Source organism: Podarcis vaucheri (assembly GCF_965113315.1).
Source record: "Podarcis vaucheri genome assembly, chromosome: 7".
In the NCBI taxonomy this organism is placed as follows: domain Eukaryota; kingdom Metazoa; phylum Chordata; class Lepidosauria; order Squamata; family Lacertidae; genus Podarcis; species Podarcis vaucheri.
The window spans coordinates 75250158-75264445 of record NC_138765.1 but is presented as its reverse complement, the minus strand read 5'-3'; the positions used below and the strand labels follow the sequence as shown (position 1 = coordinate 75264445).

Below are 14288 nucleotides of genomic sequence, written 5' to 3'. Positions count from 1 at the left end.
GTTCCCAGCACCCTACAATTTCTAGGATTCTTCGGGTGGGGGAAGTACTGTGTACTAAATGTATGGTACAGTGGTAGCTTGGGTTATGTACGCTTCAGGTTACAGACTCCGCTAACCCAGAAATAGTACCTCGGGTTAAGAACTTTGCTTCAGGATGAGAACAGAAATCGTGCTCCAGCGGCGTGACGGCAGCAGGAGGCCCATTAGCTAAAGTGGTGCTTCAGGTTAAGAACAGTTTCAGGTTAAGAACGGACCTCTGGAACGAATTAAGTACTTAACCCGAGGTACCACTGTATTTAGGGAGTCAAGCGTCTCATAATGCTATGCATTGCCCTAACTCCGGCCCTGGGAACTGTAGTTTACCCCCTCCCAGAGCTACAGTTCCCGGCACCCATAGAAACTACAGTTCCCAGGATGTGCTTTAAACACATGAAATGAAGTTGTTGGGGCATCTTAAAGACTAAGGGCTGTTTCCAGGTCATTGAGGCAAAGATTGTATGCAGCACCAGTAGACCCACTGAAATAAAAATAATAATATCTAAAAAGGAAACAAATAAAATTATTATCTATACCCATTTAAATCAATGGTCCTGACATTAATGTCAATTAATGTCTACTCTAGGCAGGATTAATTTTGGGCATAGCCCTAGCCCCACTTACCTGGGAGCAAGTCTCGCTGGATTAACAAGGCTTTCTTCTGAGTAGACATAGGAATGCGCTGCAAGGGTTGCAAGCCAGCGTTTGTCAGAGCAGCTACACTGAAAGGACTGTCTGGCGTAATGTAGTCCGAAGTGTGTCTTGTTGGGGATTTTGCCACTTACACACCCATTTTTCCTCAGATTATGGTTGCCTCCCAGCTATCATGGCTAGTAGCCACTCATCTTCTTACCTTCCATGAAAACCTTATGCTTTTGGAAGAGTCAGGACATAGGCAGCTGTGGCAGTCATGTTTTCGCCAAAATTCTGACATCGCCTGATTCACTCGAAAACAGTGCCAAAAACCTGCAATTCGGCCCCTGCATTGTTTGGCGGTGTTAACCCCATGTTTCACAGTAGGCCATAAAATGAGCCCTCAGTGCCCTAACCCATGGGGTCACTGTTTCGCCAAAAACCCGACATTGTCCAATTAACTAAATGGACGGAGGGGTAAACTATAGTGCTGTACTGACTGAGTTATCAGACATAGTTCATATATGACCAATCCGTCCATTTCCATCCTCCATTTCCCATCTCCCCAATCTTAAATTCAGTTTTCCACATTCATGCAGCAATTTCCTACTTATTTATGTGTTTATTTTTAAAATCTTCGTGGAAATTCGAAAGCATTTTCATGCTAATTTCTCCCAATAAACACAGTTTTGCTAAATTTCCCCTTACACATCTGTGTATGCTGACTTCGCTAACGCATTTTATTCATATATATTTTCAAAAATGCATGCTCTCCCGTAATGTCTGTGTTTTTGTAAACATTGCTCGGTTGGAGAACCGCATGGCAAAATTCAGAGAAGTGCAAATTATGAAGGATGCCTGTGGTTTGGTCTGCGTATTGTTCCGGAAAGTGTGAATTTGGTAAGGTAAAGGTAAAGGGACCCCTGACCATTAGGTCCAGTCGCGAACGACTCTGGGGTTGTAGCACTCATCTCGCTTTATTGGCCAAGGGAGCCGGCGTCCAGCTTCCGGGTCATGTGGCCAGCATGACTAAGCTGCTTCTGGCGAACCAGAGCAGCGCACAGAAATGCCGTTTACCTTCCCGCCGAAGTGGTACCTATTTATCTACTTGCACTTTGACGTCCTTTCGAACTGCTAGGTTGGCAGGAGCAGGGACCGAGCAACGGGAGCTTACTCCGTCACGGGGATTTGAACCGCTGACCTTCTGATTGGCAATTCATAGGCTCTGTGGTTTAACCCACAGTGCCACCCGCATCCCTTGTGAATTTGGTAGGTTCCCCTTTAAATGCCAAGTGAATCAATTCTCTTCCCCAAACTCCACCAGGGAATCCCTTTGCTATCATCATAATCAGCACAAAAACCAGTTAGAGAATTTAACACATCTCCATAGGAAACTGCCATATACTGAGTCAGACCACAGGGTCCCCACTGAGTGGCAGCAGCTCGCCAGGATTTGTGTTGGGGGTGTTTTGTAGAGCCCTATCTTTTGCCCAACCTGGCAAAACAATCACCAGGGCCACAGATGGGTGTAGCCTGAGGAGAGTATGTGTGGTTAGTGAGGGGTGTGGCTTGAGGAAAGAGGGCGTGGTCTTGGGAGGGACTCAATGGCCAGCAAGAGAGACTTGGGGGCAGGTGTGCTGTGCTCCACCTCCAGAGGTTGCCTAGGACTACGCAAAGCTATTTTCTCTCCCTTACATTTCTTCATTTATTACAGGCTTCCTCAAACTCGGCCTTCCATATGTTTTGAGACTACAATTCCCATCATCCCTGACCACTGGTCCTGCTAGCTAGGGATCATGGGAGTTGTAGGCCAAAAACATCTGGAGGACCGAGTTTGAGGAAGCCTGATTTATTACATTCACACTCTAGGAGGCCTACACAATTCTCTTCCCATGTTATCCTCACAACAGCCCTGAGAGGTAGGTTAGGCTGATGGACTGGTGACTAGCCCAAGGTCACCCAGTGAGTTTCATGCCCATGAGGAGATTTGAACCCTAGTCTCCCAGATTCCCAATACCAGAAGGAGCATCTCCACCCCCATTGTTGAACCCAGACACTGAGGACCAGCTCTGAGGGCCTTGTGGCGGTTCCCTCACTGTGAGAAGTGAGGTTACAGGGAACCAGGCAGAGGGCCTTCTTGGTAGTGGCTCTCGCCCTGTGGAATGCCCTCCCTTCAGATGTCAAGGAAATAAACAACTATCTGACTTTTAGAGGGCATCTGAAGGCAGCCTTGTTTAAGGAAGTTTTTAATGTTTGATGTTTTATCGTGTTTTTAATATTCTGTTGGGAGCTGCCCAGAGTGGCTGGGGAAACCCAGCCAGATGGGCAGGGTATAAATAATAAATTATTATTATCATTACATTTTAACTGCTATACCTGACTGGCTCTCATACACCCACCCACCAGTACTGTACCGATGTTACAACTGAACCACTGTACATCAAACCATACATAACAATACTAAAAAGGCAAGCATTTAATATGTGATCAGACCAGGCAGAGGGCTGAGTCAAGAGGCTATAGAGTTACAGGATGTGGGAGACTGAGGTGGCCCAAGGTCCTCCAGGCTAGGGATGCCTCCAGGACTTGTCCTCTCTGAGACCAGCTCCTGTGCTGTCTCCTTCCACTGAGTCCTCCGGAAAAGGCTTGCCCCCTTTGCCAACAAGAGTTCCATCAAAGGGAAGTGCCCTTTCTCTGCAGCCAGGTGCAAGGGGGTTTTGCCCATCCAGCCAGCGGCGTTGACGTCTGCCCCCTCGTCCAGGAGGAAGCTGACGACGGGGACGTGGCCGCGGCTGGCAGCCCGGTGAAGTGGAGTCAGGTTGAGGTGGTCCCTCCCATCGATGCTCGCAGCACCTTCCCTGACCAGGGAGGAGACAACTGGCAGGTGACCCTCAGTCGCAGCTTTGTGGAGGGCAGTGCAGCCGTGGTGGTCAGTCAGGTTCACAGCTGCTTGACTCTGCAGCAGAAGCTTCACCATCTAGTGAAAGGGAGAGGAAAATACAGTGGTACCTCGGGTTACATACGCTTCAGGTTGCATACGCTTCAGGTTACACACTCCACTAACCCAGAAATAGTGCTTCAGGTTAAGAACTTTGCTTCAGGATAAGAACAGAAATCAGGCTCTGGCGGCGTGGCAGCAGCAGGAGGCCCTGTTAGCTAAAGTGGTGCTTCAGGTTAAGAACAGTTTCAGGTTAAGTACGGACCTCTGGAACGAATTAAGTACTTAACCTGAGGTATCACTGTACAGCAAACAATGAGGGACTCACGTAAGCTCCGGACACCACTTTATCTGTAAGTTCTCTAATGTTTCAGGGGCCCCTGAGCTGCCATAACTGGCCTGCACGATAGGGGAAAGACTAAGGGGGCAGGAGTAGGAGGGAAGCAGACACAGAGAGACGCAGGCAGAAGAAAAAGGCTGGAATGGGCCTGCAGCTTCTGCCTACATCTCTCTCTGGAAGCAGCTCAAATAGAAGCTGCAGGTCCATTCCAGCCTTTTTCTCCTGCCTTCATCTGTCTCGTCTCATCACCTTTTTGCTCATTCTCTAGGACAGGAAGATGAAGAAACCTTGATCTGCTTTGGTCAGCTGGGGTGAGCTCATTATCTGGTTAGATCATGAACATTGGCTGTATCTTTGTAAAGTCCTGGCAAAAAATTTGGTGCTTTCTGTTTCATTTTTTAAGTTTGTATTTTTTAAATTAAAGTTTAGTTGTTATTTCTTTTTCTGGAAAAAATAATCAATAAGCTAATTTAAGTTTTAGCTTCTTTGATGAAGAAAAAGAATGTTCTTTATGATTGAGTATGTACTACATGTTTGGCTTAAAAAAAAAAATCTCCCCCAAAGCCTAGGTGCACACCTTAGCACATGGGTAGGCTAACTAAGGCCCGGGGGCCGGATCCGGCCCAATCGCCTTCTAAATCCGGCCCGCAGACAGTCCGGGAATCAGCATGATTTTACATGAGTAGAATGTGTGTTTTTATTTAAAATGCATATCTGGGTTATTTGTGGGGCATAGGAATTCGTTCATTCCCCCCCCTCAAAATATAGTCCAGCCCCCCACAAGGTCTGAGGGACAGTGGACCGGCCCCCTGCTGAAAAGTTTGCTGACATCTGCTTAGCGAAATGCATGCTTATGACTTTTCCACCATACTGTAGTGGCAAAACCAAAGTGCAGGATCCTTCAATGATAGCCATGCTTCCTGACCGCCATGTCCCCTTCAAAGATTTTCCTGCCTTAGAAGGGGACAAATTCTAGCTCTCATCAGCCCCAGCCAATGTAACCAGGGATCATGGGAGTTGTAGTCCATTAACATCTGGAGGGCATATTCCAATATTTGTGGAATATTGATTTATAACCAATTATTTTTGTGGGCTGACAAAGTGAAGAGAAACTCTACTTGATATTCTGAGAATATGTAATACAGTGGCACCTTGGTTCTTGAACTTAATCTGTTTCGGGAGTTTGTTCGATTCCTGAAATGGTTTGAAAATCAAGATGCGGCTTCTGATTGGCTGCAGAAACTTCCTGCACTCAATCAGAAGCTGCAGAAGCCGTGTTGAACGTTCAGCTTCCGAAAAGCGTTTGCAAACCGGAACACTCACTTCCGGGTTTGCGGCGTTCAGGAGCTGATTTGTTCGCGAGCCAAGCCATTCGAGTACCAAGGTACCACTGTAGTTATGTAAAAGTCTAAGCAGAAATTGAAATATGTACTGATGGGAAATGAAGAAGGGGGAAAATGAATGATAAAATGTTAAAACATTTTAAGTATTGAAATGGAATTAGGAGAAGTACGTAACATTCAGCAGGAAGGGAGGAAAGAGAAACATCATGGAAGCAGCGTAGCAAGTCAACTTAAAATTTGTATTAAATTTGGATTAATTTGCTAAAATCTTTGAAAAGCAATAAGAACTCATTGGCTAACATCTGGAGAACACCAGAGGCTCCCACACGTGGCTGTATAAAGACAACAAACAAACAAATAATCTAACCTCGTGATGGCCGTTATTAGTAGCAATGGAGAGCGGCGTTCTCCCTAGGCCGTCCTGAGCATTCACGCTGGCGCCTTTGGCAAGCAAGAACTTCAGAGCTTCCGTTCTTCTGCTCTCGGCTGCTACGTGCAGTGGTGTGACACTCCCTCCGTTTCCTAAATCCGGGCTGACGCCCTGCGATATCAGCAGGTCCACAATATGCAACCGGTTGTTGGCCGTCGCCCAATGCAGGGCCGACCACTGGCGACGGTCAAGGCTGGCCGGGTCCGTTCCGTGCCGCAAGAGGAGCTGCACCACCAGGGTGTGTCCGTTGGCAGTGGCGAAATGGAGCGGGGTGAGGCCTCCTTTGGTCGGCGCCTCCGCCGCTGCACCCCGGCGCAGGAGGAGCTCCGCCACTTGGCTGTGGCCGCTCCAAGCGGCGCAGTGGAGAGGCATGTAGCCGGAAGCGTCGCTGGCGTTGGCCAACGCTCCACGCTGGATGAGAAACTTCACCAACGCGGCACTACCGTTCAAGGAGGCGGCGTGTAATGGCGTCCAGCTATTCTCATCTCTGAAAGGGTGGTTTCCCATTACTTATTTGTTTTGTAAGATTTATATACTGCTTGGTTGTGAAACGGAATGGAACAGCAACCTCGACGCAGTTTGCAAGGAGAATGAAACAAACCGTTGAAAACACTGAAAACAACTATAGTCAAACCTCGGTTGTCGAACGTACCGTATTTTTTGCTCTATAAGACGCACCAGACCACAAGACGCACCTAGTTTTTGGAGGAGGAAAACAAGAAAAAAAATATTCTGAATCTCAGAAGCCAGAACAGCAAGAGGGATTGCTGCGCAGTGAAAGCAGCAATCCCTCTTGCTGTTCTGGCTTCTGGAATAGCTGTGCAGCCTGCATTCGCCCCATAAGACGCACACACATTCCCCCTTACTTTTTAGGAGGGAAAAAGTGAGTGTTATAGAGCAAAAAATATGGTAATCTGTTCCGGAAGCCATTCGGCTTCTGAAATGTTTGACAACCGAGGCGTGGCTTCCGATTGGCTGCAAGAGCTTCTTGCACTCAAGCGGAAGCTGCGTCGGACGTTTGGCTTCCAAAAAATGTTCAAATATGGGAACACTTACTTCTGGGTTTGGGGCGTTCGGGACCTGAAATGTACGATAACAGAAGCGTTCAGGAACCGAGGTTTGACTGTATTTAGAACATTCAAAAATTAATTGACACTAACGTTAAGCTTTAAAACCAGGTTAAAACATTCACCCACATTCTATGTGAATAGGGTTCACTAAGCTAAGACGTTTTTAAGCAGGTGAGGGAGCCTGCCTGGTGTCAATCATTTGACGCTCCCTCTGCAGCCCTTGCACTGCCTTCTCAAAGCTGGGTAAGTGAGGCACTGGGCTTTGGAAAGGAGGCCTACGGGATCTGACAGAGTCCTCCTGCCTCATTCCCAAAGCCTGGTTAGCACTTCCCCAGCTTTGGGAAGGAGGTGGGAGGGTTCTGGGACCCTGCCAGAGCCTCATGCCTCCTTCCCAAAGCCAATTCCTCACTTAGCCAATTTTGGGAAGGCTGTAAGAAGGGTTTTTTTTGGGGGGCGGGGGCGAATTAGGATCCCACCACCCCCATGAAACAAAGCAGCGTGTAGCCTGCAGGTTTCGTGTCAAATTACTGTTGTGGCCCCCTTGGTATGAGAAGTTCAGATCCTCCAAGTGCCCCTATTTTCCTGGATTTACAGCCAGTTGTCCTATTTTCTGATTTGATCCTGGAATGTCTCTCCCCCCACTCTTTGGAAGTCCCTATTTTCATTGGAGATATGTTGGAGGGTACAGGATTATGCGACCCCCCGAGCCAAGGGAAGTTTTAAAATGTTTGCAAATGCTTCATGTTTGATTACATATTTATATATGTTGGAAGCTGCCAACAATGGCTGGGAAAACCCAGTCAGATGAGCGGGATATAAATATAAATATACAGTGCTTTTTTCTGTGGGGACGCAGGGGTACACATACCCCTAAACATTTTGTGATTCTTTGTACTTTTGTCCATTTACTGTATTTATTTTTCCCAATTTGAACTATAAAGTGGTGATTTTCTTGAGTCAAAATGAGAGTACAGTGGTACCTCGGGTTACATACGCTTCAGGTTACAGACGCTTCATCTTACAGACTCCGCTAACCCAGAAATAGTACCTTGGGTTAAGAACTTTGCTTCAGAACGAGAACAGAAATCGTGTTCCGGTGGCATGGCAGCAGCAGGAGGCCCCATTAACTAAAGTGGTGCTTCAGCTTAAGAACAGTTTCAGGTTAAGAACAGACCTCCGGAATGAATTAAGTACTTAACCCGAGGTACCACTGTACCCCTAAACATTTTTTAGAAAATAGCACGGAATATAAATATAAATAATACAGTGGTGCCCCGCAAGACGAATGCCTCGCAAGACGGAAAACTTGCTAGACGAAAGAGTTTTCCGTTTTGGAGGTGCTTCGCAAAACGAATTTCCTATGGGCTTGCTTCACAAGACGACAATGTCTTGCGAGTTCCTGCTGGTTCCCCCCCCCCTTTTCTAAGCCGCTAAGCCGCTTATCAGCTGATCCGATCAGCAGATAAGCCGCTAAAAGCCGCTAATAGCACTAATAGCGCTAATAGCGCTAATCCGTCAATGGGCTTGCTTCACAAGATGAAAAAACCGCTAGACGAAGAGAATCACAGAACGGATTCTTTTCATCTTGCGAGGCACCACTCTATAGATCTAGATATAATACTATAGGACGTCCCTATTTTCATCAGAGAAATGTCAGAGGGTATGGAAGTTGGACTTTCCTGTTCTTAACTAATAGCGTTGCTGACTCATAGGCAGCGCTACCTCAGGCCCAGTGCTTGCACTTCCTCCTGGACACCAGAAGGGGCAGCAGAGGGCCCTCTTCTCTCACCTCACCTGCTCTCTGTGTCCGCCCCTTGCTTCAACAGCTGCTTGACCAGGTGCGTGTCCCCATTCCGGGCCGCCCGGTGCAGCTCCTTCCAGCTCGGTTGCATAGCAGTCGGGATCAGGTGATTCTCGGGGATAAATTTGTGGCTGTGCTCCCCAGTCAGGGTCCCCTCCTCCTCGCTCAGCACCATCCATTTCCTCGCTGCCTCGGCCTCGACTCTGGTGCCTCTCAGGAAGAAGGACAAGTAATCCGTTAAGATGCTCTCAATCCTGACAATGCATATTTGGCCATAATATAGACATGGGAATGATTGTGGAATATAGATATAAAAATTCCAGCATGTTACAGTTTAAGAGCAAATTACAGTGGTACCGCTGGATGCGAATGGGATCCGTTCCGGAGCCCCGTTCGCATCCTGAAGTGAAAGCACCCCGTGTCTGCGCGTGCGTAGGTCGCGATTCGCCACTTCTGCGCATGTGCGTGACGTCATTTTGAAACATCATACATACATCACAGAAGGGGTGTAACCTAAGACCCTCCCCCCAGATACATCATACCTACATCACAGAAAAGGCGGTCTAAAACAGAAATTTGAATGTTGTTTTTCCTGTCTGCCAGGTTATCTGATTGTCTTTCCTGATAGCCTGTCCCCCATTAAAATGCTGATTACTCAATTCCTGAGACAATGGGAAGGCTCCCTGACCCCCCCCCCACCTTGCAGGGAAAACATTTGGTCAGTTTGGGAATCAAAATGGTTTCAGGTCGGTCGTGCTGTGCTGATCTATGTACATGCTTGGTGGGTACACTTATGAACATTACCATATATCTAAGACCTCAAAATTACTATCACAATATTAGCCTCTTGTACATGGGCAAAATTTACACCCATTGCTCCACCCACTTCTGCCTTTGGCCCCACCCCATGCCTAGCATGTGACCTTCTGATATCCCAGGGCATCATACTGGATCTAGAAAGTGAGGGGGGTGGGTATCACATCTCTGCACATAGCAGCCAAGAGTGGAGGAACTGAACCTCTCTTTTGAGAACATTGTCACTTAATGGAGAGAGCGAGAGAGAAATATCTTTTTCTTACCAGTCATTTCTCTTCCACGGCCGACTGGCGCTCTTTTATTTATTCTGAGGTTGCTCCCGAACAAAACATGGGCGGTTCTCTTATCCCGTGGGTTCTGAGTGCGAGGAGGCGCGTACAGTTGTTTGCTCCCCAAAATTCGGTTGTCCTCATGCCCCAAGGTCGTCTCTCCTGCTCCTTGGAAGGTCCTCAGAGCAGCAACTCTCAGATTTGTTTGCGCAAGCAAAGCTTCAATCGAACACACAAATGGACCATTCCTATGGAAAGGAAACCGGCTACCAGACCATATTTTAACCCCGAAAGCCTTTGCCCCCCGTTAATATCCAGCCCGTTCAGAAGCAGAGCCAGCCAGCCAGCTCCCTTCGCCTCCTTGTTTTGTTACGATCCGTGCATTCTGGAGTGTACCCAGAGCTGTTTATTTAATGACTAAATGGATTCTAAGAAGAGGGAGGGGTGCCTGACCGCTAATGGTTAATAGGATATTGGCCTGACAGACTTCTTGGCTCCCTGCCTAGGGCACATTTGTGAGCTCTTCCAAGTCGAAGTTCTGAAACTGTAGATCAGGGGTGGGGAAGCTTTTTCACATGGAGGCCCTTAAAAAAAAAAAATCCTTCTCCTCATAACACTAGACCATGTGAACATCCAATGTAGCTGAATGTTGGACTGTTCAGGACAGTTAAAAGAAGGTACTTCTTCATGGAAAGGTAAAAGGTAAAGATAAAGGACCCCGGATGGTTAAGTCCAGTCAAAGGCGATTATGGGGCTGCACCACTCATCTTGCTTTCAGGCTGAGGGAACCGACGTTTGTCCACAGACAGTTTCGGGGTCATGTGGCCAGCATGACTAAACCTCTTCTGGTGCAACAGAACACCGTGATGGAAACCAGAGTGCATAGAAAAGCCGTTTACCTTCCCGCCGCACTGGTACCTATTTATCTACTTGCACTAGCATGCTTTCGATCTGCTAGGTTGGCAGGAGCTGGGACAGATAACGGGAGCTCACCCCATCGCGGGGATTCGAACCGCCGACCTTCTGATCGGCAAGCCCAAGAGGCTCAGTGGTTTAGACCAGTGTTTTTCAACCTTTTTTGGGCAAAGGCACACTTGTTTCATGAAAAAAATCACGAGAGGCAGGAGGGAGGCAGTGGAGGCCACCAGGCTATATGGCCCTAAAAGAGGATTGGACAAATTCATGGAGGGCTGGTCTAACGAAGACTAATAGCCATGATGGCTATGCTCTACCTCTGTGATCAAAGGCAGTAATTGATTTTGAATGGGCTCTTCTTATGTTCCTGTAACCGAATCCTGAAAAGACAGAGGTGTCATGTATACTGAGTTCTCGTGCCCAGGAGGTGGGGAGATGGCCTGCCCTGGACAGTGTTGCGTCCCATGGAAAGCGCAGGTGAACAGCTTGGGGATGCTCCTCCCAGAATCAGTACTGTCACCAGAGGTGCCTTGCTTCCCCATGCTTTTCAGGCAGAGATGGTTTGGCCACTTTACTCCATTCTCTGCTAACTTCCAGATCGGATTACTGCAATGCATTCTACATGGGGCTTCCATGAGTTTCCCCCTCACAGTGCTGCATTTCCCAGTACCATAAGTGAACTACAGTTCCCAGGATTCATGTCTCTGTGTGTGTATATGAGAGAGAGAGAGAGAGAGAGAGAGAGAGAGAGAGAGAGAGAGAGATATGCTTGGATGTGTATTGGATGTGCTTTAAACATACTGTGGATCTGCAGGGCCACTCCTAGTCTAGCTGTAAGTAAGAAGGCTGGCAGGGGGCTGGGTGGGCAGACTAAGATTGGTGGGGCAGTGCCCTGTTTGCCCTAATGGACCATCCTTCACTGGTTCAGAAGCAAGAGGGATTAATTATAGCGTCATCTGTGGAAGGCTGGTGGATTCTTTGGAAAACCTGGACAGAGGAGGAACGGGATGGAGTATCCTGCCAGAAGAAGAAGAGTTTGGATTTGATATCCCGCTTTATCACTACCCTAAGGAGTCTCAAAGCGGCTAACATTCTCCTTTCCCTTCCTCCCCCACAACAAACACTCTGTGAGGTGAGTGGGGCTGAGAGACTTCAAAGAAGTGTGACTGGCCCAAGGTCACCCAGCAGCTGCATGTGGAGGAGCAGGGAATCGAACCCGGTTTACCAGATTACGAGTCCACTGCTCTTAACCACTACACCACACTGGCTCTTTGTGGGCTCTATGCTGGAACACTGAGTAGCAGGTCCTGCTTTGACTTGCTAATGGTGTAGGATGCAATCCAGCTTTCATGTTGCACCTGGTTCTGCCTTCTGATTTTGGTGTGGACAGGGGCACCAAAGGAGGAGGGGGGGTCAAGCCATTTCCCTGGTCTTAATGACTCTCTTGAAGCTGCTATATTCATCCCACTGGGGGAGGATGTGGGGCAGATGGGAACTGAGGCAATCAACAAAACAAGCAACTTGTTCCACCTGATTGCTGGTAAGTTGGCAACAACAGCAGCAGCAGCAGCAATAACTGAGCACTGGTGAAGAGGACTGGAAAAAGTTTAAGGACTACTTACAAAAACATTATAAGTTGTATGAATGTTAAGAAAATGCACGATAGAAAACAACATGGCATCAGCAATTTAGTTGAAAGATATTATGAGAATAAGTGATGTTTAAGAAAAAGATGAAATTTGAAGCAATATTATGTTTAAACTAAGCAGTTAAGTACTTGATAAAAATATTTAAAGTCTGAGACATAATATTTGAGAATTACAAAATAAGAACTGAAACAAGGCAATAAATTGCTGTTTATAACTTTATTATTGAGAACGCAGGAAAGGGAGATGTGAGGAAGTCCAAAGGTTATGGAAATATGATTTATGGATAGTTGTTTTCATTGTATCTTTTCTATTCTATGTTTATCCTTTTGTTTTTCTCTGTTTTCTTCTGATTGTTATTTCTTGGTGATGGTATTTTATATGTTTGATGATTTTTTGTTTAAAAATTTGCAATAAATATCTTTAAAAAAAAAATAACTGAGCACTGGTGCTCAGAATGCCAGAAGTTACTTTGTTGGGCCCCAGTGGAAAGAGGTTTGTGATTTAAGTCCCTGCTATTGCATCCCTGCACCCGAGCCCTGACGCACGACCCCTCTGAGAAGATCAAGTGCTGTGAGGAATAGCAGGTCGCTGCGCAACAGGACGAACCTCGCCGAGGAGGCATGTCGGAGCATGCCAGACTGTCTGTAACAAGATCTCCTGGTGTTGTTTTGTTTCGTTCTGCTAAAGTTGGCATCTCTCTGGTCCCAGGTCACCCACCAAGAGCTTTCTGGGAGTGACAAGACATAGCCTGGCAGATCAAGTCTGGGCTACGGAGGTTGTTTCGTAGTTAGTGGTTTAACAAACAAACCCTCAGCACCGTCAACAAACCACCGTTTCCCAGATTTTTAGTGGGAAGCCATGACAGTTTGAAGTGGTATGATACGACTTCAAATCTATAATGCAGACAGGGATACATAGAAGAAGCCCTCCATAAGACTCCCTTCTCAGCAGAGTTAACAAATGGCAGCAGTTCCTAGGATTCCTTCTGTTGGGGATATTTCAGACAGAAATTCCCAGGTGTCAAAAAAGGTTATTTACTGTGGTCTGTGTTTTGTTAGCCTCCAAATGGAAAACGAGCGAGGTCCCAACTGAAGAAGAATGGCAACTTAAGCTGACGGAATATGCCCAGCTTGCAGACCTAACATATAGAATAAGAGAACAAGAAGAACATACATTTGGAGAAGATTGGAAAATGTTTATTGAATATGGGGGGGGGGGATTTTGTGCACTTGAAAACGTTGGCAGCATTAAGATAAATCCAAACAGTGTAAATAGGTTTTGATGGATGTACTAATGGGATACTGAATGGTTTCATTTATGTAAAATATGCAGGTATTTGTGGTATGCAAAATGAACCACGGAAAGAGAAGAAGGCAAGTCATTGATATTTTAAGGATGTTTCAATGACTATTCAAAATTGTAAAACAGAAAATTTAATAAATTTACACACACACACACACACACACTGTGACATCATAGAGCTTTAAGTGTCTGGTGCGAATGGCGCCCGAGTCATCACCATGCCCCTGTTGTAAAAATAAGGACCATTTCTCCAGCTGCCCACAAGATGGTGCTCTGAGTACAAGTGAGGAGGAGTTGCTTAAGAGCAAAACCCGGTTTCTAGAAGGGTTGGTGGTGTTAGCCTATTGTGATGAGGATGGTCTTGCAGCACCAGAAAGACCGGCACATTTATTATGCAATAAACCTGTGCATCAGAGCCCACCATCAAGTTGCATGAAGAGTTACCCACAGTAGGCAGGTGCGTATACAGAACCATAGAATTGTGGGCTTGGAAGGGACCTTGAGAATCATTTGGTCTGACCCCCTGCAACGCAGGAATAGGCAGCGATCCCTTATAGGGATCAAACCTGCAACCTTGGTGTTACCAGCACCACACTCTTACCAACTGAGTGATATATAAAATATGTGCACCTAATTCAGGATCTCAGAGTTGCAGCCCGGTCAGAGTATACACATTGAAGTTAACAGACAGGACCAACAGAGGTTCATGCATTTCAACAACTTAACTGGATACGACCCCCAACAAT

The 14288-nt window shown here is 46.7% G+C and overlaps 1 protein-coding gene across 1 annotated transcript; it reads right to left on the bottom strand.

Annotated features, from left to right (window-relative positions):
* Nucleotides 1–3130: 3130 nt before the first annotated feature.
* On the bottom strand, nt 3131–10081 carry ANKRD65 (ankyrin repeat domain 65). The gene is made up of 4 exons (XM_082230287.1): nt 9671–10081; nt 8585–8801; nt 5658–6207; nt 3131–3646 (listed from the first exon to the last, which is right to left on the bottom strand). Exons 1-4 carry the CDS (start codon nt 9675–9677, stop codon nt 3179–3181), a joined length of 1242 nt encoding a protein of 413 aa, XP_082086413.1. The 5' UTR covers nt 9678–10081; the 3' UTR covers nt 3131–3178.
* Nucleotides 10082–14288: the final 4207 nt, after the last annotated feature.

Excerpts from the sequence above, each read along its gene's own strand:
- ANKRD65 (XM_082230287.1), bottom strand. Across the intron at positions 6,208-8,584 it reads GGGGCGGACACAGAGAGCAG|AGATGAGAATAGCTGGACGC; the intron begins GTGAGGTGAGAG and ends CCACCCTTTCAG. Across the intron at positions 3,647-5,657 it reads CTAATAACGGCCATCACGAG|ATGGTGAAGCTTCTGCTGCA; the intron begins GTTAGATTATTT and ends CCCTTTCACTAG.